Below are 26,187 nucleotides of genomic sequence, written 5' to 3'. Positions count from 1 at the left end.
TCAGAAACCCTTCTGAAATACTTCCTTCATCTTTAAACTCTGCTTTCCAGATGACTTTAAGCAACTGTTACTTTACAGCACATCACAAATTATATGAAGAAAGTGTAATTCCAAACTGATTCATTTAATCTGATTAAACAGAGAGCCATGTCAAGAAGGTAGCCTTTTTATATAAAGAAAATGATGATAATAGACCAAGTCTCATCAGTCAAGAGACTTTATTACTGTCTACTGAGGAAAAACTATTTTGTTGCTGCTGAATGATACGTTCCTAGCTAGTCACAATATACCTCATTTCCTGCTTAGATAACAGAAGATATTAAGAAAACGTGTGAAAGGAGTAAGGAACTGTGTGATATAGATATACAGAAGAATAAAAAATGTTAAAAAGTGAAAATTAAGTTCTGCATCAAAACTTGCATTTGAGCTAAATTTCAAAAGAGAAAACAAAGATTCCCAAGTTTCTGTTTGCTTACTTTGAATGGAACAGACTTGCTAATAAATCCAGGACCAAATAGGACAGAAGAAAAGACTGTTTACAGACTAAAATGTGCTAAGACGTTCACAGCACCTGGCACAGCTTAAAACTAAATTGTGTTATCTTACTGTAGGTTCAGAAAACTGTCTTGAACAGAAGCTGAGAACACCTCGTCGACGATGTCAGCAGCCCAAAATGCTGAATAGCCCTGAGGATAACATGTACTATAACCAGTTAAATGTGAGTTCAAAGTGGCAATAAAGCTGTTTTACTGGCTTTGTTTCCAGTTAATAATTCTGTTATTAATACCTGTTTCAGCCCCTCCAGCCCCACCCCCACGTTCTTCTGCTCTCGTCTTGAACATGTGCTTATGCTCTTTATCTGTTGCTTTCATGTCAGGATGTCTGCCTTCACGGTGAATAATTGATGTGGTTTATCAAAGACGAGCAAGATGCATGCTTCATCAGGCTCACTTGAGCCCTTTGATCAAAAAAATTATGCTGTGACTTCTGATATTATCAGCATCTGCTTGCATTCAACACAAAATCACTTTGAATTAAAAATTAACGACTTGCTGCTTTGCTTTGACTGTATGTTCTTGGCCCTCTCCACAGGGAACTCTAGAATATCAAGGGAGCAAGAGGAAGCCAAGAAAACTTGGGTAAATATCTATCTTCTTAGTTCTAAGCAACTGTAAACAGAAGAAGTCCTTTGTGATATTACAGAATATGCAAAACTTTCTAGAGAGGTTTCTAAAAATAAACAATTAACATATTTCTGTGCATTGACATTGGACATTTTCTGCAGAGGCAAATGTAAAACTTGCATGTACTGCTGTCTGCAGACACTAGAACTGATTCCTACAAAATATGCTCCCCAGCTCTCTCTGCATACTATTATTACCAAAAAAATAGCATTGTTCATATTTTGAAGTTTGTTTCCCACAAGTGGAAGGTGCCAGCTGAAGGGTGTTGGAACTGAAGGGCTGTGACCTAGAGCAGTGCCAGAAGCCCTGCCAGCCCCACAGCAGCACACTCACACTGGGCCTCTTTTCTTCCTGGGGAGCACATGGGAGGGGCTGACAGAGGCCACTGCACAAAAGGGAGTTGCTGCTTCTCTGTGAACTCAGTCAGCTCTCATTGCTACATGAGCAGTTACCTCCTGGAATAGGTAGAATAAACTAGGCTGGCTCCTCTACAATTGCCAAAATATTCACTTGCCTGATCACGTGGATCAGAGAGAACTGATGGGTGCTTACAGACACATATAGTCCAAAAATTTACCAGAACCTTCTGTGTTTTTTCCTTTGGTTTTTATTAATCTTCTGATTGTAACTGTATGAACAAGACGTCTTTGAGTCAAGCTCAAAGTCCAAATTTTTGCAGACTGTGCAAGATTTGGTTTATTTTCTCTCCTTCCCCTAGTTTAAAAAAGTTTGTATTCTGGGAATAAAAAAAATGACATCAGACTGCAGTGCTCATCATACATCACAGAAAAATGAAAACCCCTTGCTGTCAGTAGGGCTTTTCCCAAAATTTGATGCTGTAGTCCTTGGCTCATATTCATAGCAAACCATCATCTGAAATATGATACCAAAATCATATCCTACTTGTGGAACATACACAGACAAAAAAAAGCCACATTGCTTAAATTAAATGCCCATTTGGTGCAAGTAGTTGTTCTATCATTCTATACTCCCAATCTGTAAGGTGATATTGGATTTCCCTGATCCTCAGAACCTTTCAGAATATACAATATAATAGCAGTTGAAATATGTATAAAAGCTGTATCTTTCTCATCAAATCATCCCTTTTTTTTTCCATTCTTATAGTAGGGCTTTTCCTTTTTACATCCACAGTGTAGTTTTTATTTCTGAAGATATTGACAGTGTTTAACTTAAGGAGTGTTGTTTGTTTATTTTCAAGCCAAATCAAAGTACTGGATGGAGAGGATGAATATTATGAATCATTATCAGCTGTTGAATCTACCCCTGAAGATGACAGTTTTCTCAGCTCTCCATCTCCTCCTACAAGAGATGTGTCTTTTGCACAAAGCTGAACCTCACTCATTCTATTGACTAATACTGGTAAGAGTATTTTCCTGCTGATAAGCTCTTCCAGTTAACTTTGTTTATGTGTGTTCATATAATATATTAAAAATATCATGTTAGCCAGTTACTTTAGTTCACTGTTTAGACCTGGGTTTGCAGGTGTACACTGTCACATTTAGCTGTATTTCTATAAGCAATTGCAGTAAAGGGGAGCAACAGTACCTGTATGTGTTGATGTTGATAATGGACATACTTATTTAGCAGCAAGGTTAATTTATCCAATTCTAGCCTCTTCTTTCCTGCCTTCCCCTCCCCTGGCTGCTGTTCCCACCCTGTGCCATCCCTTCTGTTGTGCTGGCACAACTGCTGGTAGAGCTGTGTGAAAAGTAAGATGAAAGAACTGAACTAGATTAAAAGAACACTGTACTAAAAAATTTAATTTGGGGTCATAGTGAAAATGTTTTGTATTTCATTTGACTGATATTAAACATTGTCCTTTATAACTTTCTCTGCTGTGTATGGCTTTTAACACTAGAAAAATGTACAGAGTAAAATAATTTAAAATATAATTGTGTCTCAGTTTACCTTGCAAATAGTTTTCTTCTAAAGTATTTGTTTACTGTAAGCCTAACTCTAGGAATTATTTCAAATATAAGAAGTAAAACAGTTTTAAAGCTAATGTTTCGCACACTGCTTCATCTAGTCCTTGTGACTGAAACCATCATTATGACCTGCTATTCTTGTTATCCCTGCAAATATTTAATTTATTCCTTAAGCTCTATGTCTGGGCTTCAATGACTCCTACATTTCCACAGCCCTCTTGTACGTAGCAAAGGGGAAAAAGTCACCTGCAAATTTTTCTACTTGCTTTTCACTTTCTTTGAAAATCCTTAATGATAACAGTATGTGACTTTCTACAGAATACTGAGATTCTTTGACAGTTATTGTTTCCATGGCAGAAGCCAACTATTTCACCTTACTCTTTTTTTTCTGGTGCAGAAGCACCATTTTGACCCATGACCATTCTTTGCTTCTTTTCCAGACGTGCTCTTGTCAAAAACTTTTGGAAATAAAATGTTCACATTTACTGCCTTACACATTTGCTCAAAATTATTCATTTTTTCCTTTTTTAACAAACAATACTGATTAAATCTGACTGTGTATTTTACAGACCTGGTTATGATCCTTGTTTTTATCTCTGCTGCAATGAGTTTACCCTGATCTGTGCTAATAGATCTTCCTATTGGAGATGCACCTCACACCTGTTCCATAAGCTATATCATTTCTTACCATCAATGTTTACTGACATCATCTTATTGACTACAGGACAAGGAAAGGTAGCATGAGAAATGAGACCCAAGTGCAGTCACGATATCCCTAAGCTAGAATAGGGTTCAAAAGAAGAAAAAGTAATGAAATAGATAGTTCCACAAAAGCTTTGTTTCTCCTAACAAACACAGAAATTAAGTTAGGCAAGGTAGATGAGGATGAGCAAAGGAGTCCAGGAAGAATAATTCTTCAGTCATTCTTCACCCAAAATATGAGAGAAGGCTGAAGCTGGAAGTTCTAATCCTGACAGGCACTGAAGTCTTTCAGTTCACTCCTCATTCTCCTCTGATGTACATCTAGGTAGGTGTATTTTAAAGGCTTTAATTCAAGAGCTTTTGAAATTTAGGAACTCCTTCAACAACAGAGAATTGGTGACTAGCTGCAGATGAATTAATGGCATTGAAAAGTGCAGCATAAATAGAAATGGCAAATAATATGAATGCATGTGTACAGATCAATTTCTTTACATTTTGTCAAAATGTAACGAGAATGAGTATGTTATGATAACTCATCAAAAATTATGTCACTTTCCCTATGCAATGTGTACATTCTCAGTTAATTTGTAACATCTGGATAGAAAATAAGATTATTTTTAAACAGTCAAATTACCTGCTTTACTCTTCCATTGGCATAGATCACAGAGAGTTCTTGCAATATTGATGCCTTCTTGTTCCATCCTTCCTTTTTGAAAACTATTAGAGAAAATAGAGCTTTATTATGACTGCAGTTCACATCATTATGCATAGTTAAGTGTTTATCAGTTATTTTAATTGAATGACAGTGATGTTTCCAGATACTATGTCACCTGCCTAAAACCAGCAGTTTACCTTACACTGAGTAATACATTGTTCTGAGTAGTTAAGTTCAGAAAGAAGTAAGGTAAAGTGAAAAATAATAGAAAATTCAGTGGAGCACTTAATCCGAAACTGAAGTTCTATTGGAATCAATGAAATTTTGGCATGTGATAAGTGCTTTGCTGAATGGGGGCTCGAGTTAACAAGAGCGGCATCAGAACATTAAAGTACAGGCAAAATGCAAAAACTCTCCAAATACATCCCTTAGGTTTCTTCCTTTCTTCTCTTCCAATTGTTAAGCTTCTATCAATCTCAGCCATCAGAAATGGACTTCAGAGAGATTTTAAGCAGTCTTTAATTGCATAGAAAGGGTAGAATACAGTATTTTCCTTGTTTCATACAGTGCCACTGTCTACATCTGCTGTACTTTTTCGTATTAGTTAATGTCACTAATACTTTAATACTGAATTTACTACCTAAAAGCTGCTGTTGAGTAGTATGTATTCATTCTTGTTGCTTCTTAGCTAAACACTGTTCATGAAGTCAGTCTGTGTATTTTATTCTTTCCTAAGAAAGGAAAGAATTTACCCCCTTTCCTTATTTTTTGTGCTTTATCCTCAGCAGATGACCCTGTGAGGTGGTCTTCTCTCATCCTGATTTTAGGACACATGTATACCTTTTGATTATTAAAAGCCTTGCTGTAGAGCCAGGCAGTCACACTAAAACTGACCAAAGAGTTGAATTTCTGTTATCATATTGATAGAAGTGTGTGTTTGAGTTGATTGATTTGTGTGTGAAACAGGAGGTATCTCAGTGTGATGATCCTGGTCAGTGGAAGCGTATCAACAAGAATTGCTTGGATTGTCTTACTTGGCTTTCACAACCTTGAAGCATTGTTCTGATTTATTTCCTTTCATGTATATTATCCTGAAATATTAATGTATTTTGCTTAATAGTTCATAACATATCCTGTTCTTAATATTTTATAAAAGTAAAGAGTTTAAATCCTGTTAGGAAGAAGAAAATTTCTTAGTATGTAATATATTAAACAGTTTTCAGCAGATGGGAGAGAAAAGGATGAAGCTCAACAAGGGATTTTAGTAGATTTCTTCTGTAGACCTTAATGGCACTAAAACTGGTTCTTGCTAAGGACAATTTCTGCCTTTCAGTTATGGCAGCTGAAAAACTTGTCTCTGTGCCAAAAAAAAAAAAATCGGGCAGGGAGCTTTTGGAGATTAGCCCCTTTCATTTGGTAATTTTAAATGTGCTTCTGACTTAAACATTTACATCACTTTAGTAACATAAAGGGACCTTAGAATGGGAGTAAATTGCAACCATCTTAAATTTGCCCTTAACGTGACCTCCCTCACCCATACACTGTAAGAGTTGTGGAAAGGGTCTTTTGTGTACTGAAGGTCTTTTAAGTGGCCCCTATCAGACTATCCAAGGACTTGTTACTTAGAGGCTTATAAAATGTGGCTATAAATTATGTGAAACTGGGCGCTACTATCTGTTTTACACCATATAAAAATTGATATTAAAATGGGATTTAAGTCCAAATTTTAAAATTTCATCTTTAAAAAAATTATAATTGAATGTTTATACCCTTCTGTTCTAAGATTTGCAATTCTATAGGAATATTGCTTTTTTGTTGTAAAATAGCTAGCAATGAGATAATAACTCAAGTCTACCATACTCTTACTTCTCATTCCTTTTTTCATTGCCTCAAAACAGAAAGAGAATTTGGAGAGACAGCCAAACTCTGGCATTTTTAAATGTCTTCAGGTTAACCAGATAAATATAGTGCATACAATTGAAAATCAAGCCATATGGCACAAAAGGATCCTCCTATGAGAAGTGGGTAAATGGTTTAAGTACCGATATATGCATGAGACGTGGCACATACTAAACTTACCCATCCTGCTTTTAACTCTGACAACAAAATGTGAGAAGTAATGTCAGTTTTGTTGTTAACATTAAAAATACGTTTTGATAACACACCTTGTCTTTAACAGTACTCACCCTAGGAGGAGTTGTAGCAGAGTGCATTCTTAACAGAAACTGTTTCTGCTTGACAACAAAGCAGTTCTCCCAAACTGACAAAAGTAGCACAGGATGCTTTGAAAACCAAAGGCTGGGGAACAGCCCTCTGGGTCAGAGCTAAAGATTACAGAACTCAGTGAGAGGCTTTGTGTCTCATTTGTGATGGGCACTGGAACAGATAAAGGAGAACGTTGACAATTCATAATAATAGGGCCTGTGTCTTTAAATACACAGGCTGGTGCCTAACTCATCTTAATAGATTTGTCAAGAGTTACTGGATATTATTTTATTATGTCTATAAATCCAAGGTCAGCCAGAACAGTAAATATATACATTTTGTAATCATGGAACTGTTTATTGTAGTACTTATGCTGTGATGCTAAAGGACATAGAAGCAGATAAGTGAAAAGCAAATCTTGGACTAATGTTTCCAAAAACTAGATTACATATTATTGATCAGGCCAGTAATAGGTAATTTCCTCGCTTTTGTTTGGCAGGCTTATTTTTTACTTAAATTGCAGAGAGATATTATTTTTCAGTAACTTAACTAGGATTTTATAATATAGTTGGCAAATGGAGATGGCAAGTAGGTAGATCAACGTGTGTGCTTTTTTCTGCAAAAGATCCAAGCCTCAATTTCTAAGCCAGTACCAGTGAAAATCTCATCTCAACCTCTAAGTGAAGCAATATCACCACAATAAAGACTGGATGTCATCCATTGGGCTGGTGGAGTTCAGTGCTGGGAGGCAGGCCGGCCCGTCGCAAGTGTTTCCAAAAATTGTTGTGCTACTGATCATGGCAAGTCTCTGACAAAGACCTATCTAAAACTGGAATAGTAGAACTGGGGGTCCCATACTGTCTAATGCACTGGTGGAGATGGTTGAGGCCAGGACAGGGGTAGCAGAATCTTGAGGTTCTGGTGGAAGTGACCCTCAGAAAGCTGGGTTCTGGAGTACAGCATTGCAGTACAGCTCAGAAGGGGGTATGGAGAGGCTGCATTGGGGTCCCTAGCAAAGGAAGGGATTGGGCAGGAGGTACTTCCACAAAACTGTGTGACATGGTTTATTTACTGATTTTTGGTTTTGCTGCTGCTCCCTGTTATAAGTAATAAATCAACACAGTTGCACAACTGGAGAGATTATGTAAAGACTTCTGTGACAAAATGGCTCTTACTGAGATTGCAAAGTCTTTGAAACAGAAACTTTAGTTTTGTAATTTCTACTACCCCAGGAATGAACATTCAGTCCTTGTTCTGTAGGATTAGTTTGATGGAAGTTTACATCCAAATCCAAAGGTAAGTGCTGTACTTAAGGCAGACACAGACTTGATTTATTTGATTAAATTGACCTGTTAGAAATTAAGTTTTGAAAGAAAAACAAAATGTGAAGCTTCATAAAACTGTAAGTTTTGGTAGCTTGTTTTGCAATCTCAGTACAGATTTACAGCTGAGTTCCAATTGGAAATTGGTATTGATTGATTAGGTTGCTCATTTAACATTCCCGCATGCTACAACAATAATGCAACAGACCGTGATAAAATAGGATGTGATCTAACAGGACATGACCGATGGGATGAGAGTAAAACGCTGGGTTTGCTAGTAGTGCTGTGCAGTAGCTCAGATTGGCATCTTGTGTGCTTTGATTGTTCATTTCATTTTACTGTCATCCTACTGAGTTGAACATTTTAAAAGACAACGGTGTTTTTCCATCTGTAAGTCATGGAAAGACAGATGGATGTGGAGAATCTCCACCTACAGCTCCTTGACTGAATGCCACTGCCCACTTAGTGGTAGAGAAATCCCTTCTGGAAAACCAGAATGTCTTTAAATATATTATATTGTGACATGCTTTTTTAATATGGGAACTTAGAGTTATTGTTAATTCTTTTTAATGAGTACAAGTAAAACAAACCGGTTCTTATCAACATAGCTGCTATATTATAAACACTGCTTCTATTACACTGAAGTTAATCCCCAGTCCTTTTACAAGAAACTCATCCTTATTAAAGTAACATTAAGAGCTTCTTTTTATTGATCTGTTCCTTTCACTTAATGATAGGAACTTACTGATGTTTTAGTAATAACCTTGCAAGCTTTATCTCATTTTACTTCAATGTGTGTTACAGATAGATGCTGTGGAAACTAACTTAGCATAAACATTTTGCAGATGTCTTTAAAGGTTAAGGAAAAAAAGGTTTAGTTGCACTGCATGTTAACAAAGATGGCTGAAAAACTGCAAGATAAAAGAGAGCCTCGAGTATGAACATCAAAGAATTGTTAATGACAAGAAATACCATTAGGGTTAGCATCCCTTTTGTTTCAGCCCCCTCACACCTGCAGTGTGTTGCAGATTCTGTCTTTGTTGGCACATCTGAATTACTTCCATTAGCATTTATAGAAAAGTGGCTGCAAAACAACAGAAATGTACTCCTGATTTTCTCTGTTGCTCCAAAAAAGTAACATATTAGGTTCTCTGTGGGTTTCCTTCAAGGTACAGTATCTTATTGTAAAGGAGACTAGAGCCAGGATTCCGTTGATTGCAAATGAGCTAGGTTGAAAGGAGAGGGAGCTTTTGATACTGCTAGAGAACTAATATAAGCAACTACAAGAAGCACACATAAGAAGCTCAGACATTAGCAATAGCAAAATCAGAGCGTGAAATTCAGATTAGCCCTCCACAGGCTGTGAGAGGGAGGGGGTATTGGAAGACTTGGCATGGCTAAAGGTGTAACCTGTTTCATTTGGCCCCTGAAAATTTTTAACAGATGGTGGGACCAGCTGTCTTTTTCAGCCATTTAATAAACTCTTCGGTGGTAACAGTTTGGAAAGTGGGGGGTTTTGAGTTTTAGGCCAGAGGAAAAAATAAAGAAATCTGTCCCAATTGTCTTTGCCAAATAGAGAAGTCTGGAAACATTATGGAAAGTTAAAGTGAAAAATCTAATTGATGATATTGTCCTGATTATACATTTCAACAGAAGAGAAAAAAAGAACTGCTTGTGCCCAAGTGGACCAGTGCATTAAAAAATGCCTATTATGTTGTAATCTTTATCTGTCATTTTAATTTCAGCTCTTGCAAAGAGGCATATAATGAGAAATTTTAAATGAACTGTAGAATGAGAAACTGCCTTACTTTTTGAGACATGATACTATGTTAAAGAAACAGGCAGGGTGATTTCCCATATTAAAAATGAAAAATACCTTTTGGATAAGATTAGGTTTACACTGTCTGCCTAGGTGAGTACAGTAGTCTCTGAACTTGCATAACGCAGTGTTATAAAATGACAATAAACTGCTGTTTGAGGAACATACTATGTTGAGCCTCTAATAAAAGCCTTAGTGATATGTGGGATTTTATTTGAGAGTTTACAAAAAAAAATTCAGTGCAACTGTATTTCTTCAATGAAATTATTTTTTTTAAATTAACATTTCCAACACAACACTTAAATGGCAACTCTCAATTTTATGAGATGTTTTATTTAAAAAGCATGTCTAGTGTCTTTGAACAAAACAGTTCTTTTTGCACATTTACATGCTACCCAGCTGAGCAGCCAACCCTTCCATTTGACAAGGGCTTTGTTCTGCCTACAGGCCTATTATAAGCCCTAGATTGTTTGCCCTTAATAAATTGCAACAATAAGACAGAAACCTCTTTCAGGTTAAGAGAAATAAAACATGTTGCCTACATAGCAAAGCATATGAGGTTTAATAATGACAACAGAAACATATCTACTAAATCTCATTTGCTTTGCTCCCGGATCACTACAGTTAAGATAGTACAAAAAACGTTAGCATCTTTCCATGCATCAAACAAAAGATTAAAGAAAACAAGAGTGGGACAAAACAGCTCCAGCTACAAAATGTGGGTTTTTTCACAATAAAAAAGTCATACTGAATGCTATGTAATAGAAACTAGTGGGAACTAAACAGAAAGAAATATGAACCTGATTAAACATAGAGCAAAAAAATGTATTTAACTGAAACATATGATTTTGTATTATCAAGAGAAAGAAAAGAGTGCAAATTGTTTGAATTTAAGAATTTATAGTACTCTCCAATGTGTTGGTGCATCTGCTTGTATGTACCTTTCAGGCCCTCCCCTGAAACACAAAGCCCTACCAATTTCACTTTTATAACAGCTAATGAGCATTCTTCTGTGGCTCAAGTGTTGGTGGAGAACTTGTGATCTTAAACAAAATTGTTAAGCCCTGTTTCTGAGGCCCCACTGGTAACATTCAGCTGTCAGCTGTGTTGTGTTTGCTGAGATTGTTAGAGATGGCTACCTTTGTTGAACCTAGATGTGCATGAGTTTTACACTTAAGCTGGAAATTCCCAGTGGTTTTTAGAGTATATCTGCAAATTATGGAGAAAATAGAGGCAAAAAAGACAACATTCTGGACTCCCTGTGCAACAGTACAATTGAAGAAGGTGAGCATAAGTGTTATTAAACCACTAGGTATGAGCAGTAAGAAAGAGTTTTCTCTATTAGAAACTGATTAGTAACTCAATATAGTGCTTTCAGAAAGAAATTCCAGTCAGTGTTCCATTTATAGCTTACTTTTTTAAATTATTTTTTTAATTTGTACATGGAAGTTCTGAGAATATAAATATTTCCTTCCTTTGATTATAAGACAAGTGCATACTGGTAGTACTTGAAAATGTTGCTGACAGGCTAGAAGTGATACAAACTTTCAGAGGAAATACAGTGTTTATGACAGGTATTGATTCAACTGCATTAAAGGCTACTTTTCTTTCTTTTAAGGTATTTTTTGAGCTATGGACAATACTCTGAGGACTATAAGATACTTTCTTGGGAAATTTCAGTATATCCTACTGAAATTTCTCTTGCCATTTCTGCTCAATTACAGCATGCAGGAAACATGGTCATGGTTTTCTCTCTGTCTTCCTTTGTGTTAAAAGCATTAGAGGGGGATTCTTCACTGTCTGTGCCACAGTGCAGTGGTAAGGTGCCAGCTTCACTGCTTCTTCCAACTGCTGCATGGAACCAATGGAGAGCACATGATTTGTTATTTCTGAGGGGGCAGAGCTTGCTTGTTTCACCCTGTGGCTTCCCACAGTGTTAATCTCTGTTGTATCCAATTTCTGGGTGACACTTGGGGGAGAACTTTCAAAGGATGGGCATGAAGAGAGAGATATTAATGGTCTTTCATAAGGGAATTAATGGCCTTGGGGACAATGCAGTAGAAAACTTCTATGAGAGAGACTTAGAAGAAAAGAGAGGAAGCTACATGGGACAAGAAGAAAAAATACGTGAACCATGAGGCTTCATGGTAGACGCAACCTTTAGTAAATTTTTGAATATTTTTCTCATCGTATACTATAATAAGGCAGTAAATCATCTTGCAGAGTGTCTTAAAATGTATGTAATACCTGTAGGAGAAAACCACTTTAAGATGCTTTAGAAGCTTCTTGAGAAGCCAAGTGGTATAGTTTAGAACAAAATTACAAATGGACTAGTAATTCAAATTACAAAAGTAAAGGCAAATAAAATGTTCCCGATATAAAATTCCTCCCTTTTCTACAATGGGAAATTGCTGTAACACTGCAATCTGTATCTTGAGATCTGGTTCCTCTTTCAAAGATCAGGGAAAAAAATCTTCAATTTTTGATGGTTCAAAGTAAAACATTTTTTCTCCTCTAGACCTGCAGTACTTCATCAGTATCAAGTTTTTAAAGGATTATTTTATAATCATTATCTTCTATCTTACTGTAAGCTTTGGAAAAAGTATTTTCTGTCATAAGTTTACAGAAAATGTCAGCACAATAAAAAATCTGGAATTATTAATTTTCAAAAATAGTAATTGTTCAGTATGCTAGAAATTTAGTGGTTTTAACTTCAGAAAGACAGACTACGAAGCAGGTGATAAAAATCATAAGTGATGTATAGTATATATTATCAGCAAATATTTCTCCAGGTGTCTCTCTATAAATATGCTACTAGATGGTGTGATGGAAATATCTTTTCTTTGATTTCTCCATCATTTTTTAAGCATTTTGAAGCAAAAATAGTGGTAATCTTTCATCTGAGGAGATTGTTTTCTCTCTTTTCTTCATCATGAGAATGATGTAGTGTAAAAATAACTTACTTTTCTCCTTTTACTGAGGTTCATTACATTGCAAAAAATGATTGGCTTCTTTAGACAAACTGCACAAAGATGGATATTCCTAGCATATATTTTTCACCTTCAAATTAAACAGAGCAAGAGATCAGAAAAATACTCAACAATCAAAATACATCACTTCAATTTTTGCAGATTGGTCTTGTAAAAACCCTTGCTTCTCTCAAACATCTAAATATAGATACTATTAGTTTCTCCATTTATAAAGATCTCAGATATTTACAGCCCATTACAATTAAATATATAATCTGTCTGCTCAAACAGACTAAACCTGGGTACTTGTATTAAGATCACACTGGTTTTGGTTTTGACAAAATAATTAATCAGTAGCTGGAAATTTGTGTTTACCAGTAGCTCACATACACTCTTGACAGGCAGGAATACAAACTTCTCAATATCCTATGATCTTCATTTAGCTCTTTGTATATCAGCATATATTGGTAAAGGACAACAACAAAATCTGGATTGAATTTAGGACATCAAGGAAGGGTGCTGAACAAGGGATAGACATAAATAATTGTCCACATCCTCTAAATTCTTCTGAATGGTCAAGAGCAAAAAATAGCCTAAACTTTTATTTCCCTTTTGTACTCTCCAGACTTCCATTATGTGAACATGCTGCTTCCCTCATAACTAATGCCTGTAAGACTGTTAGAGGGAACCAGCCAAACATGAGTTGATGGTAAGGGCAAAAAGCCGTGTCCCAAAACTTAGCTGATCGAGCAATATAGTTGTGAGTTTGTGCCTCATGTGTTTGCAGAGGATCAGATTCACTATGTTTGACCATATACAGTAGTACAAGGATTCACTGGAAAAAGTTGGTGGAACACTTACAGGGGGCGAGAGAAAACTGGCATAGAAAAAGGGTCTACTTGAGGTGGAGAAAAAGTAGCTCTTCTAATTGCTCCCACGTGTGAGATCAATGAAATACAGATGATAGTGTTACTTGATTCCCAAAGCTGTTTCAGGAGCAAAGCTTGCAGATCTGTCCTCAAGGGAGGTCATCACCACTGAGAGTGGTTGTTTTCATGATTGGCAAGTGGAACTAGTGCCTTGGATAGACTCCTGTAGTGAGGAGTTTGCTAAAGCAGAGAAAGGATGGGCTGTTAAAGTAAGCAAATACCTAGTTATTTCTGCTCAGTATGTTCAGTATTAAGAGTTATAGAAGCATGTCTGGTTGTTAAGTACAGCCCACCTAATGTGTATTTTGTAAGCCAAAGGTGCTGGGCTCTGGTTTTTACCTATCATATGCTCTCGTCGCTGTCCACCAGGAAGAGTAGAAATATAGGTGTTGTGGGTGTGTTGGTTCATGCAGCTTTATTTGCAGAGGCTGCATGTTTGTCTCTTCATTGCCTCCACAGTCTCACTGTTGCCTCTCTGCATGTCCAAGTTTATGTGGGTTTTACTCTGTCTGAAAGATTAACAACTGCTCATAATTCAAAAGTTGCTAAGAGAGTGTGCAAGTGTCAGAAGAGACTGATGTGAAATCAGGGGGATGGGAGTGCTATAGAAGAGTTTGGATTTTGCAAGGGAAATAAGTTGCAACATGGTATTATTTGGTCCCAAGCTGTGTGCCTCTGCTCATCAGTCCAACTTCCTGCACTTCAGTAGGGTTAATATATGACATGGAACAAGGTATGTGATCCCCTGTGTTGCCTTTGATAAAAAAGCTATAATAACATAGTACATCTTTATAGAGCGGTTGTGAGATAGATGCTTTAAAGATGATGTGCTCAAAGTGACTAAAGCTCCTCCCAGTACGTTCACTGAAGTTTGACCTCGTTCTTACTCAGGACTGTCACAAGATTTTGCTTATTGATCCTATTTCGTATGTGCCTACCCAGCTCGGCAGCTGCCCTCCTGTTACTCAGAAAAATATCCTGAATACTCCTCTCACACCTGGCTGGTATATCCTTACATACCCTGTCACTGGTAAGCTTGGCAAGTTGACAGCTTACAAAAAGAAGAAAGGGAAACTGTGTAGTTGCTTTTCTGGCTGGTGGCAGGAGAGAGCAGGGAAGGGGAGACAAAGTTTCCACCCCTTATCTAGGTTGGATGTATGTATGAGTTGAATGTCAGAGGTGGCTGTATATGGCTGCATAGAGCGAAATGTTGAAGAACACCCCACAGAGATGAAAACAGCTTCAATCAATTGCTCAGGCTGAGCTGCTCCATTCATCTTGGTATTCTCATAATCAGTGTCACCAGTATTAACATGTGTAATTCCATGCTCATTCTTAGCTTCCGTAGTCAGTCTCAGCACTGATGTGCTGTCTGCTTGGAGGTTACCTTTTCTCTTCACCTAGATGGTTAGGCTTTTGCTTCTGACCCCTGCCAAAATGCTGGGCTACATTCAGACATCTGACCAGTGTAAGTTCAGAGTCTGTGCAGCTCTGTTTTTCATACATTCCTCCTCTGCTGTCTTCCAGTCGTTGATGCTTTACTTTGGAGCACTGCAAATAGTGTCTAAATTATAGTGGAGAAGCATATACCAAAAGAAAGAACAAAGCAGACTAGACTGTGCTATTTCTAAGTATTTATAAGAAAATACTGATCAGCTGGAGCTTGTCTGACTGGTAGAGCAACAGTAGGTAGAGGAAATGATTCGTTTTATAGGCAGTGTGATCAAGATCCTGTGAAGGCTGTAACATAGAGAGCAGCAGTTGAATTGATGACCAGTGAGGCATATGGTATCTAAATTAACAGCATAGGATCTCCCAGGAGGAGGAGGTCACCAGGGTATCAGAAGGCTCAAGCAGAAAGTTCATTTTGTCTCTTCCCATATTGAATTCCTGAGATGAATGCTATACTAATTTGGAAAACTAGATAAAACTGGAGATGTGACACCTTCTCTTGAGTCTTTGCAATAGACTTTAATGGATAAAGTTATGTACATTCCTAGAACTACCTCTAGCCTCACTGTGTACATTTCTAAAACTTTATTTAGAGGGATTTTGATTACTGTGTTCTCTTGTAAGCAGTCTTACTTCTAGAATGCAAATTACCTTATCCTTAATGAGAACAGGCAGCAGAAATTCATAAATCAACTGATAACTGTATCTCATTAAAGAGAAGCACTGGCACTACAGAGCAGCTTCTTTTTGAATCACTCTGTGTGCCAAGTACACTTAGCATGTGTAGCAATGGAAGTAGAAAAAAAGTAGTAAATCATGAGCCCAATTCAGTTTTTCTGGGCATCTACTCCAGTGCCTTCTGTAAGAATCTTGACAGAATATTATTTTTCAGCCCCATTGTGCATTGATAAGAATGGCAGCATTTTATAAAGTTAGTCTGATTACAGATTAAATTGCATGACTTGGCATTTGGATTTTTCTCCAAGCTTCTTTTTAAGACAAAAAATTTGGAAAATAGTTCTTTGTGGTTTAGTGTGACCTCCTAAGATGCAGTCAGTGGTTTTCAGTTGCAGATTTCTATATCATTTGGGCATTGGAGTGCCAGCACTGCAGCATCGTAGTCTCATTCCTATTTCCAGGCATAAGAACGAGGTAATTTAGACTAATAAATTTCCACTTTGTTGCAGTATCTGTGTTTTGCCATGTACTCTTCTTTCTTTCATATGTAATGTCAGCTCAATGCCAGTAGATTATGTGAGTTTTCTTCATGTAGTAGGAAAATAGGAGTGTGAGATTTACTGAGGGAGAAAAGCCCAAAAATGTAACAATTTGCAGATCTTATCTTTTTTCTCCCTCTGTCTCAGAGGTTCCAGAAGTGTGAGAAAAATTATACTGTTCATTAGACTAGTTCATGAGTCATGGCCGTGCTGATATACTCATCTCTGAGGAGAATATCCTTTCTCCTCATCTTGTCTGGGTTCTCAAACAGCTGGTCAAGCTGTTTGGCCCTGAGCAATAGGAGCTGATTGAAGACTGAAGTGAAAGGTGATTTATTCCCAGATTAGGGTTGTTTGCTTTCATTGGCATGGCCAGCCAGCCAGCAGAAGGTGCATGCCTCAGCCAATACTCCTGAGGTTTTGGCTGAGCTGGGGTAAGTTGTTCAAGTGTTTGGTGAGGAGCAGCCTCATAATCTATGTGCAGAACTGAGGCAAGGAGCTCCTCTTTTCAAGCCTGGAGCAGTTGTGTGTATGGCAAGGGTCATTCCCCTTGTAAAGAAGGGGAAGGAAGCTGACTCTAGCATGTAAGAGTATGGTTAGAATGACTTCACCTTTTTATAGCTCTATGAAGATGGAAAGCATAGTAAAAATATTGTGTATTTGAAATACATTTGAAATAATTTTATTGATTGTATTTTAATTTTCAGAATTGGAGGAGGGAAATTTATATTTGGGTAGTTAATGTAATTTATGCATTTAACTATTTATGTATTATTCTGCACCACTTAAGGTGTCAATTTATGAAATGACGCAGAAACATACTGTACACTGCTTTCCTGAAAAGACTTTTCTGCCAGTCTATGAGAGCACTGTTCAGCTAGGGAGAGATAAGTCATTTCAGAATTGTAATTTAATTTTCCCCAATCTTTCATGGGATCCTGAACCTCTGGTGGCAGTCAAGAAGACTGGCATTTAAAAAAAACCAAACACCTCAATTTAGAAATCTAGTTTTTCTAGGTGCTGTTCGAAAACTCTCCCCCTGTTGGGGGCACTCACCTATGTCATAGTTTATAGGCTGCCTTTCACTAATATGTACGCATAACTGGAAAAACCTACCTTGAAAGCATTATACAGAGAGGGTCTTCAGATTCTCTCCCATAGGGTGAAGACAATATCTCTTTCCTGAGACACCTTTAATGCCAGTCATGTACCATACCTGTGTCCCTGTTTTGATCCTCACAATGCAACTATTAGGCTTTTTCTTCCTATCTCTGGGCTTTTCCCCCCAGCTAAAGTGAAGTTGTTGAAGAGTTTATGTAGAGCACTTGCCTTTTATAACAAAGATTATGGACATTTTTATATATTCTTGTTCAGTAGTCCTTGAAGAGTGGGTTATTTCAAAAGTGCTTCTTGAAATATTGAAAAATACTTCCATTAGAAAATACTTAGTGTTTTCTCTACCAAAAGGTTCTAAAATTACAGCATGAGTTTGTTAAATAACAGGTGTATTTTTACAGTGTTGGATTGATCCACTCAGCCAAATCAACAGCAATGTGGCAGCCACGTGATCGTCCAGTATTTGTGTGTAAGTTAAACAAGGATCTTTCTGGATAAACTTTGTGCTGTTTCCAGTTCTAACACAGTGTAGACACAGACAGCTGTTTAATTTTTCAATAAGTATACTAAGTAACTAAAACTAATTATCATGAGACAAATTTTTAGATAATGCACTCTCTGTAGTTAAGAGGAAGTAAATAAAAATTTAATTACCTTTTCATTCTATACTAACTGCAATGTAAAAAAATTAGCTATATGTATCTGTAGTCATAAAATTAAAAGTTCCCATCCAGTCTTCCCCAAACAAATGCATTCCATCAAAAATACAGAGGCTTTTTTTACCTAGTGTTTCCCCAAAGGAGAGAACAAGCAGGATGCACACAGCAGATCCTTTTCAGCTGCTCACCAGAGTCTTGGGTTGCTTTCTGTTTTGTAGGAGTCCATTTCTAGCTGTTAGAGCTGTGACAAAAATGCAGCCATGTATGCCAGAGGCAGAGAGCATTTCCAGAAATACTGAAATTATCATCTTGAACTAAAAGTGTCCCAGGCATTCCAAGTAGAGCCAAGAATAACACTTTCAATATTGTTATGATTAAGAGTCTGATTCTTTTTTTAAAATATGGAAGCCAGGGAAGTAAGTATATCCAAAAATGTTCACCAGTGTTCCCCAAGACAGGAGGAAGAGTCACAAAGGGCCAGCCAAAGATAGAGCAGAAGATGAATACATTAAGATATTTAAAACTTCAACAACAATTTTGTGAGGCATTAAATTTTGTGAGGCATGAAGCTTGTTCTACTTCTCATAAAGGGCAACTCAGCTTTCAGAAGTTTGGGAAATCCTCTATTAATCTTTGTCAAATCTATACCTACACTGGGAAATGTTGAGGCAAGCCTTTAAATCCTAAATATGCCTTAACATGTGCCAATCTTGTCTAGAATTTTGTGGTTTTCCCTAAAGCACAGGAAAAAAAGCAGGAGATACCATAGCAGTTTTTAATGTTTTTAATTTTCATCTACTGATGTTCAAATTACACTGTGTGAACTGGTAATCATCTTATGCAGTCATGTTGTCTACTGTAAAAATGTGAATATGCTGAAGTAAATAAAAATAGTATTAATGGCATATAACTCAGAACTATTGGCGGTGTATCCACACGTGCCTGAAGCTACATACCTAGGGTAATTTACCTTCTGGTGAAACTTCTTGCTGTTGTGGATGGGTGGATTCTGTTAGTACATCTTTAAACCAGAAATGAGGGATGGTGTGAAGACACGGCCTTCTGGAGCAAGCTTATTAAAGCTTTTTCAGGTTTAAATTTTGCCACTCTTATGGACAACTTGACTAGGAGGTTTGGCTCAAAGTTAATGCAGCTGTTCACTTTAAAATGATCCTGTCTCTGATTCTTTGTCACAATTGCTAAAGAACAGCGTTTAGTGGAAAGCAATGCAGGAACCCCAGGCTGTGGACAGGCAGGCAGCCAGAGCCGATCAAAGTTTGATCATGGGGGGGGTCAAGGCAGATGACTGCAAATGACTTTGGAAAAGTGAATGTCATGAGAGGACCTGGCTGTGGCAGCATGAGCCATCACTGGGACAGGTTGTGGGGTAGGCTCCAGGGTGAGGTACTTGGGGCCCTGAAGTCAGAGGCACAGCAGAAACCATGGAGGGCACCACTGGCATGCAAGCAGCTGTTATTCCAGGTATGCTGCCTGCATTCAAACCAAGGTCCACAGAACCCTGCATGGTGGTACAGCCACTCTGGGATACCTGGATCATCGACAGTATCCATGCAGCCCAGTGCAGCCTGAGCCCCTCTGACCCCGGGGGCGGTAGGGGTCTCGCCGCCCGCCGTAGCAGGCAGGGTCCCATGGAGGCAGCGGGGCTCTGGGAGCTCCCTGCGCCTCAGCCCCGTGACTGGAGCAATTCAGGCTCCGGCTCTGCCTCGGGGCCGCCGGGCTGCCCACGGCGCTGCCCTGCCTCCCCGGTGGGCCCAAGAGCTGCTCCGGCCCCTACAGGCCCGCCGCTGGGGACCGGCCCCTTGGGCTGCGGGCCAAAGCTCCAGCAGGGCTGTGCTGTTCAGCGCCGCTCTCCGAGCTGCCCCTGGCCCGGCTGCGGCGCCGGGAGCAGCCCCCAGCGCCCCGGCCCCGCGCCTCCTCCCGCGCTGCAACTCAGCTCTGGTGTCCCTTTGCTTTACACTAGGACGTAGCGGCAGCCCATTTCTCATGGAAATCGTGCTTTGTGTAACTGAATTGACACTTGGCCTTGATACCTGTATCTCCTGATAACTGAAACAAATTTCTAAAATAAATATTGTACTTTGATCTTCCAGCCCTGCATTTTTAATGACAGCTCTGAACATCACTTCATTAAGAATACATTTCAGGAGACTGAAATGCTCCGAGTTTGAACACTAATTATTTGTACAGAAAATTATGACTGCAGCGTTTCATTTTTCAGCCCATTGGTTTCTTCCAGAAATGAGAATTTATTCTCGATTTTTAGGTAATGTACTTTCTAGGATGCAGATTTATGGCATTTGTAGTGTAGAAACTTATCCAGTTTTCCACTAACTTTTTTGCAACTTGACAAATAATTTTGGTTCGTCGAGATATATGGGGAAATACCGTACTTTAGAGAATGGAGAGAACCTCGGGGTGTTCAGTGTCTCCTGATCTACCTATCACCTCTCATTTCGTTTAGAAACATTGTTCTGAGTATTCATCTAGCAATTACTAGGTAAAACGAATTAACAAAAATCGAGGTAGTGGTTAAATCGGGCATCTCGCATATCTCTGGGTTTGACATAAGTTTGGAGATACGGAGGTTTAGGGACAACGCAAGCGCGAGCGCCGCCGTTCCGCTCGTCTAGCGAGTTATTGCTCCTCCGGGAAGCCGAGGTGCGGGTCGGGCTCCCCGCGTGGGGCTCCCCCTCGGCTCCGGCTGCCCCAGCTACAGCTTAGACTAGAGGGGACGACAAGTGCGCTCCTGCCCCGATGCGGCTCTAGGGGCGCGGCTGGAGCGTGGCAGTGAGCGGGGGGCACCCGAGGGCTGCGGGCGGGGGTGCGCGGGGTAGTGCCTGTGTGCGTGTCCTGCCGGCCGCGCTGTCGGCCGGGGCTCGCTGTGGTTCCCCGTTAGCCGCCATGTCCCGTGTTGACGCGGCGCAGCCGCCGGCAGATCGCTCAGCGGCGGTACTGGGAGGTGTTCGTGTTTGGTGGATGGAGGTGCCGGGCCGCGGGGTCCTGCAGCAGCGGCGAACCTTGTCTCGATGCATCAGTGCGTGGTAAAAGCGCTGGATGCGGGACCCATGTCTTCCTGTTGCCAACCTGGTGAAGCGGTCACCTGGCACATGGGAAGAGCTTGATATGGCTCCTGCGTAGTGTTACATGGGGTCGAGCTTTTATTTCTCCCCGGGACTCAATATGGAGCCGTGGGAGAGGACTTGGCACTTTAATCCCTTCAAAGAAACCGATCTAATTCAAGCCCTACAACTCTTGAAAGTCTTTGAGCGCACAGTGATTGTTTCCACAGGAAAGGCAGATAAAGATCTCTGTGTGCTGGCGTTTAAAGAGACTTCAGTGGCGGTGCGAATACAATTGAACCCAGCGACTGCGGGGAGGATCGAGTTACCTGTGCAAACAGCTCCAGAGGACCAGGGCCAGCCGGCATCTGCCCGAAAGAGTACCCCTACCTCCTCAAGACGGAGATGAACGTCCTGGTTTGGTACCTGGCCAAACAGGCCGGCGTTTGCGATGGCCTCGGAGCAGATGGGGAAGCGGGGAGGAGAGGAGCGCGTTTCCAGGGCCCCCGGCGGAGCGCGGAGCTGAGCGGGCCCGCGGAGAGGCGCGGGGCCCCGCCTGCCCCTTGCTGGGCGGCACATGCGAGGGGGCCCGCCAGATCTGCAGCCCACTGAGCTCAGCAGCCGACGGTGGCGGCAAGCTGTGACCCAGATGTGCCTGGTGCTGGTTAGAGGGTCAATAGCCTCACACATGGTCGAACGCAAGGCAGGTTAGATCCTTCATACACACATGCGTATAGAGATGTATAGACAGAGGCCGAAAGGTGCGGCATGAAGTAACAAAGCGCTTGGGGCCGACTTTGTCTTTGGGGCAGGAGGTGAGAGAGCAGGGGAGGCAGAGACCCGATAGCAGCGTTCATGCTCCCGAGGAGCCACCCCGATCTCTACTCCCCGCCGGCGCAAGACAGGCCGGCTCGGCAGGCCCGCCAAGAGAGACTCCGGTCTTCATTTAAAGAAATTATGCTCCTTACACCCGGCTCCCGCTAGGGAAGAGGAAACTTTTCCCTTCTGTTTCCCGGCTGCCCGGTTTGTCGGTGTGTCTGTCTGAGAGAACGCTTGCTGCTGGTGGCAGCCCGCTGCTCCTCCCCGGGCCCGGCTGGGCGCCTGGCCTGGCCCCGCGCCAGGCGGGGGCTCCCGGTAACAAGGGGGCAATGCCGGCTGAGCGAAGTGAAACAAATCCAGCTACCAGAGGAGAAAATGCGCGGTTATTTGCCGAGTCATATCGAGGGCATACCCCTCAGCCTCGGGGGAAGGGCGGGCGGAGGGAGGGAGCGGGGAGGAACCACCGACAATTACTCCAGGGAAGTTTGACGGCTGGGATTGACCAGCCCCGACCAGGTGAACTCCATGTGCTGTGTTACCTTCAGTCTTTAAACACTATCAGAGGAATCCGGAGGCAGATTCCTCGAGCGATAACAAAGACGCGTTGTCACTTTAGGGCTCTGCCACAAATTTAATTGCAAAAAAAAAAAAAAAAAAAAAAGGAGGGGAGATCCAGTGTCTTGCACATCCAACGCGAGGGTCTCTAGGCGGTAAGGGGTCCTTTGATCAAGAAAATCCAATTATTTGTGTATATACATTTCCCACATAGTGATTACTTCATTAATTGTCCCGCCTTTATCTCCTCCCTTCCCATCCCCCCTAATAATCAGTTCTTTTATCCAGACCAACAAACACACCATAGGAGCTTTGTGGATTCAAAGGATTTGCTTTCGCTTCTGAAAGAGCCGCTATTCTTTGATGATTGGGTAGCGGCAAACTTCAAAGCCATAAATCTTCCCTCTGACTGGTTGGCGGCCCGGCAAAGTCCTTATCAAATTCTTGGAGGTGATCCTGGCGCAGTCAGACAGTCCGCGGAGATCGCGCAGCGCGGGGGGGTGGGACGCGCACGGAGGCGAAGAGATCAGAAGGAAAGGGAGAGAGAGGGGGAGAGAGAAGGAAACTGGGCAGCTCCTCGTCTTCCCCTTGGCGTCCTCATGCCGCGGCAGTGCCCCGGCGCCTTCCCTTCGCCCCGGGCGCAGTAGCCATGGCCGCGGTGGCAGTCCTCCGGAACGATTCCCTTCAGGCTTTCCTCCAGGTCAGTACCCGCACCCGGTGTTCCTCGAACTGCGCCGAGTCCCACGGTTGTGACCCGCATTGCGCGGGGGCAGCTGGCGTCAGCCGCCTCCCTCCCGGGGCTTTTCCCGGCGGGCGACCCGGAGAGGTAGGTGGGGACCCCGCGGTAGTAGGAGGCCGGGCTCGGGCTTCTAGGGCCTGGAACTTCCCTCTCCTGCCAGCAGCCCGTTAGTAACTCCAGGCAGTGCTCCGTGGCAAGGGGTGTGGGGGGCGCGGGGGCTGCCTCCCTTGCCCACAGCGGCTGCTTCCCCGGCCCAGGAGCGGCGGCGGGGCCGGCAGCGCCGGCCGCAGGCGGGACCGGTCTCTGGGCGGAGCGGGGGGGCCGGGCACGTCCTGCCCTCTGGGTGCGCATTGTTTTCGGAAAGTTTACCGGCCGTGCGGGGGGCGGCGGGCCGGCCCTAGCCGCGCACGGGCAGTGGTGCGGGAAGTTTCTCGCAGGCCGGTGTCTGCGGGCGGCGAGTAACGCGCTCTCTTCCCTCCTTCCCTTCTCCCCTCCCTCCCGTTCCTGCGCAGGACCGCACCCCCAGCGCCTCCCCAGACTTGGCCAAGCACTCGCCCCTGGCTCTTCTGGCCGCTACTTGTAGCCGAATCGGGCAGCCGGGCGCAGCGCCCTCGGATTTCCTGCCGGTCTCCTACGACCCGACGCTGGGATCCCCCTCTAGGATCTTCCACCCGTGGAGCGGCGAGATGCCAGCGCACTCCCCGGGAGGGCTGCCGCCGCCGCATCCCAGCTTGGGGTTGACCCCTCAGAAGAACCACCTGCAACCCTCCTTCGGGGGTTCTCACGAACTGCCCCTCACCCCCCCGGCGGACCCCTCCTATCCCTACGAGTTCTCCCCTGTCAAGATGCTGCCCTCCTCCATGGCCGCCCTGCCGTCCAGCTGCCCGCCCGCCTACGTCCCCTACGCCGCCCAGGCCGCCCTGCCGCCCGGGTACTCCAACCTGCTTCCGCCCGCCCAGTCCTGCCGGCAACTGTCGCCCAACCCGCCGCCCGAGGACATCCCCTGGTGGAGCATCCAGCAGGCCAGCGCCCCGGGCGGCTGCGGCCACCGCTTCCCCGCAGCGGCGGCGCTGCCGCGGAGCCTGGTGCTGGGGCACTCGGACTTCGCTCAGTACCAGACGCAGATCGCCGCCCTGCTGCAGACCAAGTCTCCCCTGGCGGCAACGGCCAGGAGGTGCCGCCGCTGCCGCTGCCCCAACTGCCAGTCGGCCGCGGGCAGCGCCCCTGAGGCGGAGCCGGGCAAGAAGAAGCAGCACATCTGCCACATCCCCGGCTGCGGCAAGGTGTACGGCAAGACCTCGCACCTGAAGGCGCACCTGCGCTGGCACACGGGCGAGCGGCCCTTCGTCTGCAACTGGCTCTTCTGCGGGAAGAGCTTCACCCGCTCCGACGAGCTGCAGCGGCACCTGCGGACTCACACGGGCGAGAAGCGCTTCGTCTGCCCCGAGTGCGGGAAGCGCTTCATGCGCAGCGACCACCTGGCCAAGCACGTCAAGACTCACCAGAACAAGAAGCTGAAGGCGGCGGCGGACGGCGTCAAGCGGGAGGACAGCCGCGACCTGTGACCGCCGGGACAGCCGGCGGCTGCTGCCTCCGCGGGCCGAGCCGAGCCGCGGCGCGACCCGGGCGGGGGGCGTTTTCCGCCGGCGGCAGGGCTGCGGGGAGAGGGCGGCCGGCTCTCGGACTCTCGCCGGACACGGCGAGCAGTACCCCGGCTGGGGGCGGCCTCCGCGGACCCTCAGGCCCGGACTGGACGCTCATGGGGCCCCGGGGCCGTGCCTGCCCTGGAGCGCGGCTGAGGGGGGGACCCGGGCGCTGGGGCTCCAGCGGGGCCGGCCCGGGCCGGCCGCGGGGGTCGAGGCTTATAGACACCTGGGGGTGAGGTGGCAGCGCCGGTGTGGCCGTGCTGGGGCTCGGCCCTCGTGCTTTCAGGGTAACAGACTGAAGTTTTGTGTACAGGCTATTTAATAGTTACGTTTGAATACACGTGTTCCCCTCCGTCTTCGACCCCGCGCGGGGTCTAGCATGAGATGTTTCTGTAAAGCGACCCGCGACCGCAGCGTGAAATAAACACGTTCACACCGGGGTCAGCAGGGACGGTCCCGCCGCGTCGGTCTCGTTTGATCCTTCCCCGGGTGCCCCGCGCGCGGCCGCCGCCTTCCCGCCATTTCCCGCTGAGGCGGCGGGCCCGCTCCGGCCCCGGCTCCATCGCGGCGGCCGAGCGGAGCTCGGCGCACGGTGACCCGAGAGCTGCTCATGGTAAACACCTCTAAAATCCCGGGAGCTGCTTCGGACCGGTGTGTCTGTTGGCTTTGGTTGGTGGGTTGGGTTTTGGTTTAGGTTTTTTTAATTAGTTTCAATATTTTGTTTCCCACACATGAAGCCGAGGGAAAAAAGAGAAATGCATGGTGCCAGTACTGGGAATGAACATACAGGTCAGGTTCTAAGACCGGGATTTATATTTCTGCAGAAGTGGACAGCAGTCAGTGTTAGTGATGCCCCTTCTCAGAGAGGTCCAGGCCACAGGGCCAGCCCCAGACAGCCACTCTCAGCCCGAGCTCCTGTGGCACAGCAGAGCTAAAACCTGCTTCCCGAATGTTGACTTTCTGTAAAACTGCACAGTTGAGGGGCTGAGATACGTGTTACCCTGCCAGTACAACAAAATGGCAGTCACTGTCCTGCGAAGGGGAAGACCCTTGGCACAAAACTGTGTTTAGAAGTATCTAGTAGATAGTGACAGCCTTTTAGGGTTTCTTATCTCTCACTGGGCATCACGTAAGTATAGACGTATTTCTTTTAAAATAATAACTTTTCTTACT

At 43.3% G+C, this 26,187-nt stretch overlaps 2 protein-coding genes across 2 annotated transcripts in view; both read left to right on the top strand.

Annotated features, from left to right (window-relative positions):
- The window catches only part of MYO3B (myosin IIIB), a 168,510-nt gene extending 165,474 nt beyond the window's left edge, over positions 1 to 3,036 (top strand). Inside the window, exons 33-35 of the mRNA XM_036386692.2 lie at positions 612 to 718; positions 1,093 to 1,139; positions 2,404 to 3,036. Of these exons, the coding sequence (XP_036242585.1) occupies positions 612 to 718; positions 1,093 to 1,139; positions 2,404 to 2,536 (287 nt within the window). The 3' untranslated portion in view covers positions 2,537 to 3,036. The remainder of the gene's footprint in view (positions 1 to 611; positions 719 to 1,092; positions 1,140 to 2,403) is intronic.
- Positions 3,037 to 23,106: 20,070 nt separating this feature from the next.
- SP5 (Sp5 transcription factor) lies at positions 23,107 to 25,411 on the top strand. Its single transcript, XM_036386862.2, has 2 exons — positions 23,107 to 23,329; positions 23,881 to 25,411. The coding sequence occupies exons 1-2, from the start codon at positions 23,279 to 23,281 to the stop codon at positions 24,931 to 24,933; spliced, it is 1,104 nt and encodes a 367-aa protein (XP_036242755.1). The 5' UTR covers positions 23,107 to 23,278; the 3' UTR covers positions 24,934 to 25,411.
- The last annotated feature ends 776 nt before the right edge of the window (positions 25,412 to 26,187 follow it).

This window comes from Molothrus ater, chromosome 7 (genome assembly GCF_012460135.2).
Source record: "Molothrus ater isolate BHLD 08-10-18 breed brown headed cowbird chromosome 7, BPBGC_Mater_1.1, whole genome shotgun sequence".
NCBI lineage: Eukaryota > Metazoa > Chordata > Aves > Passeriformes > Icteridae > Molothrus > Molothrus ater.
Note: the sequence above shows the minus strand (reverse complement) of the source record. Positions and strands in the feature narration are given on the sequence as shown.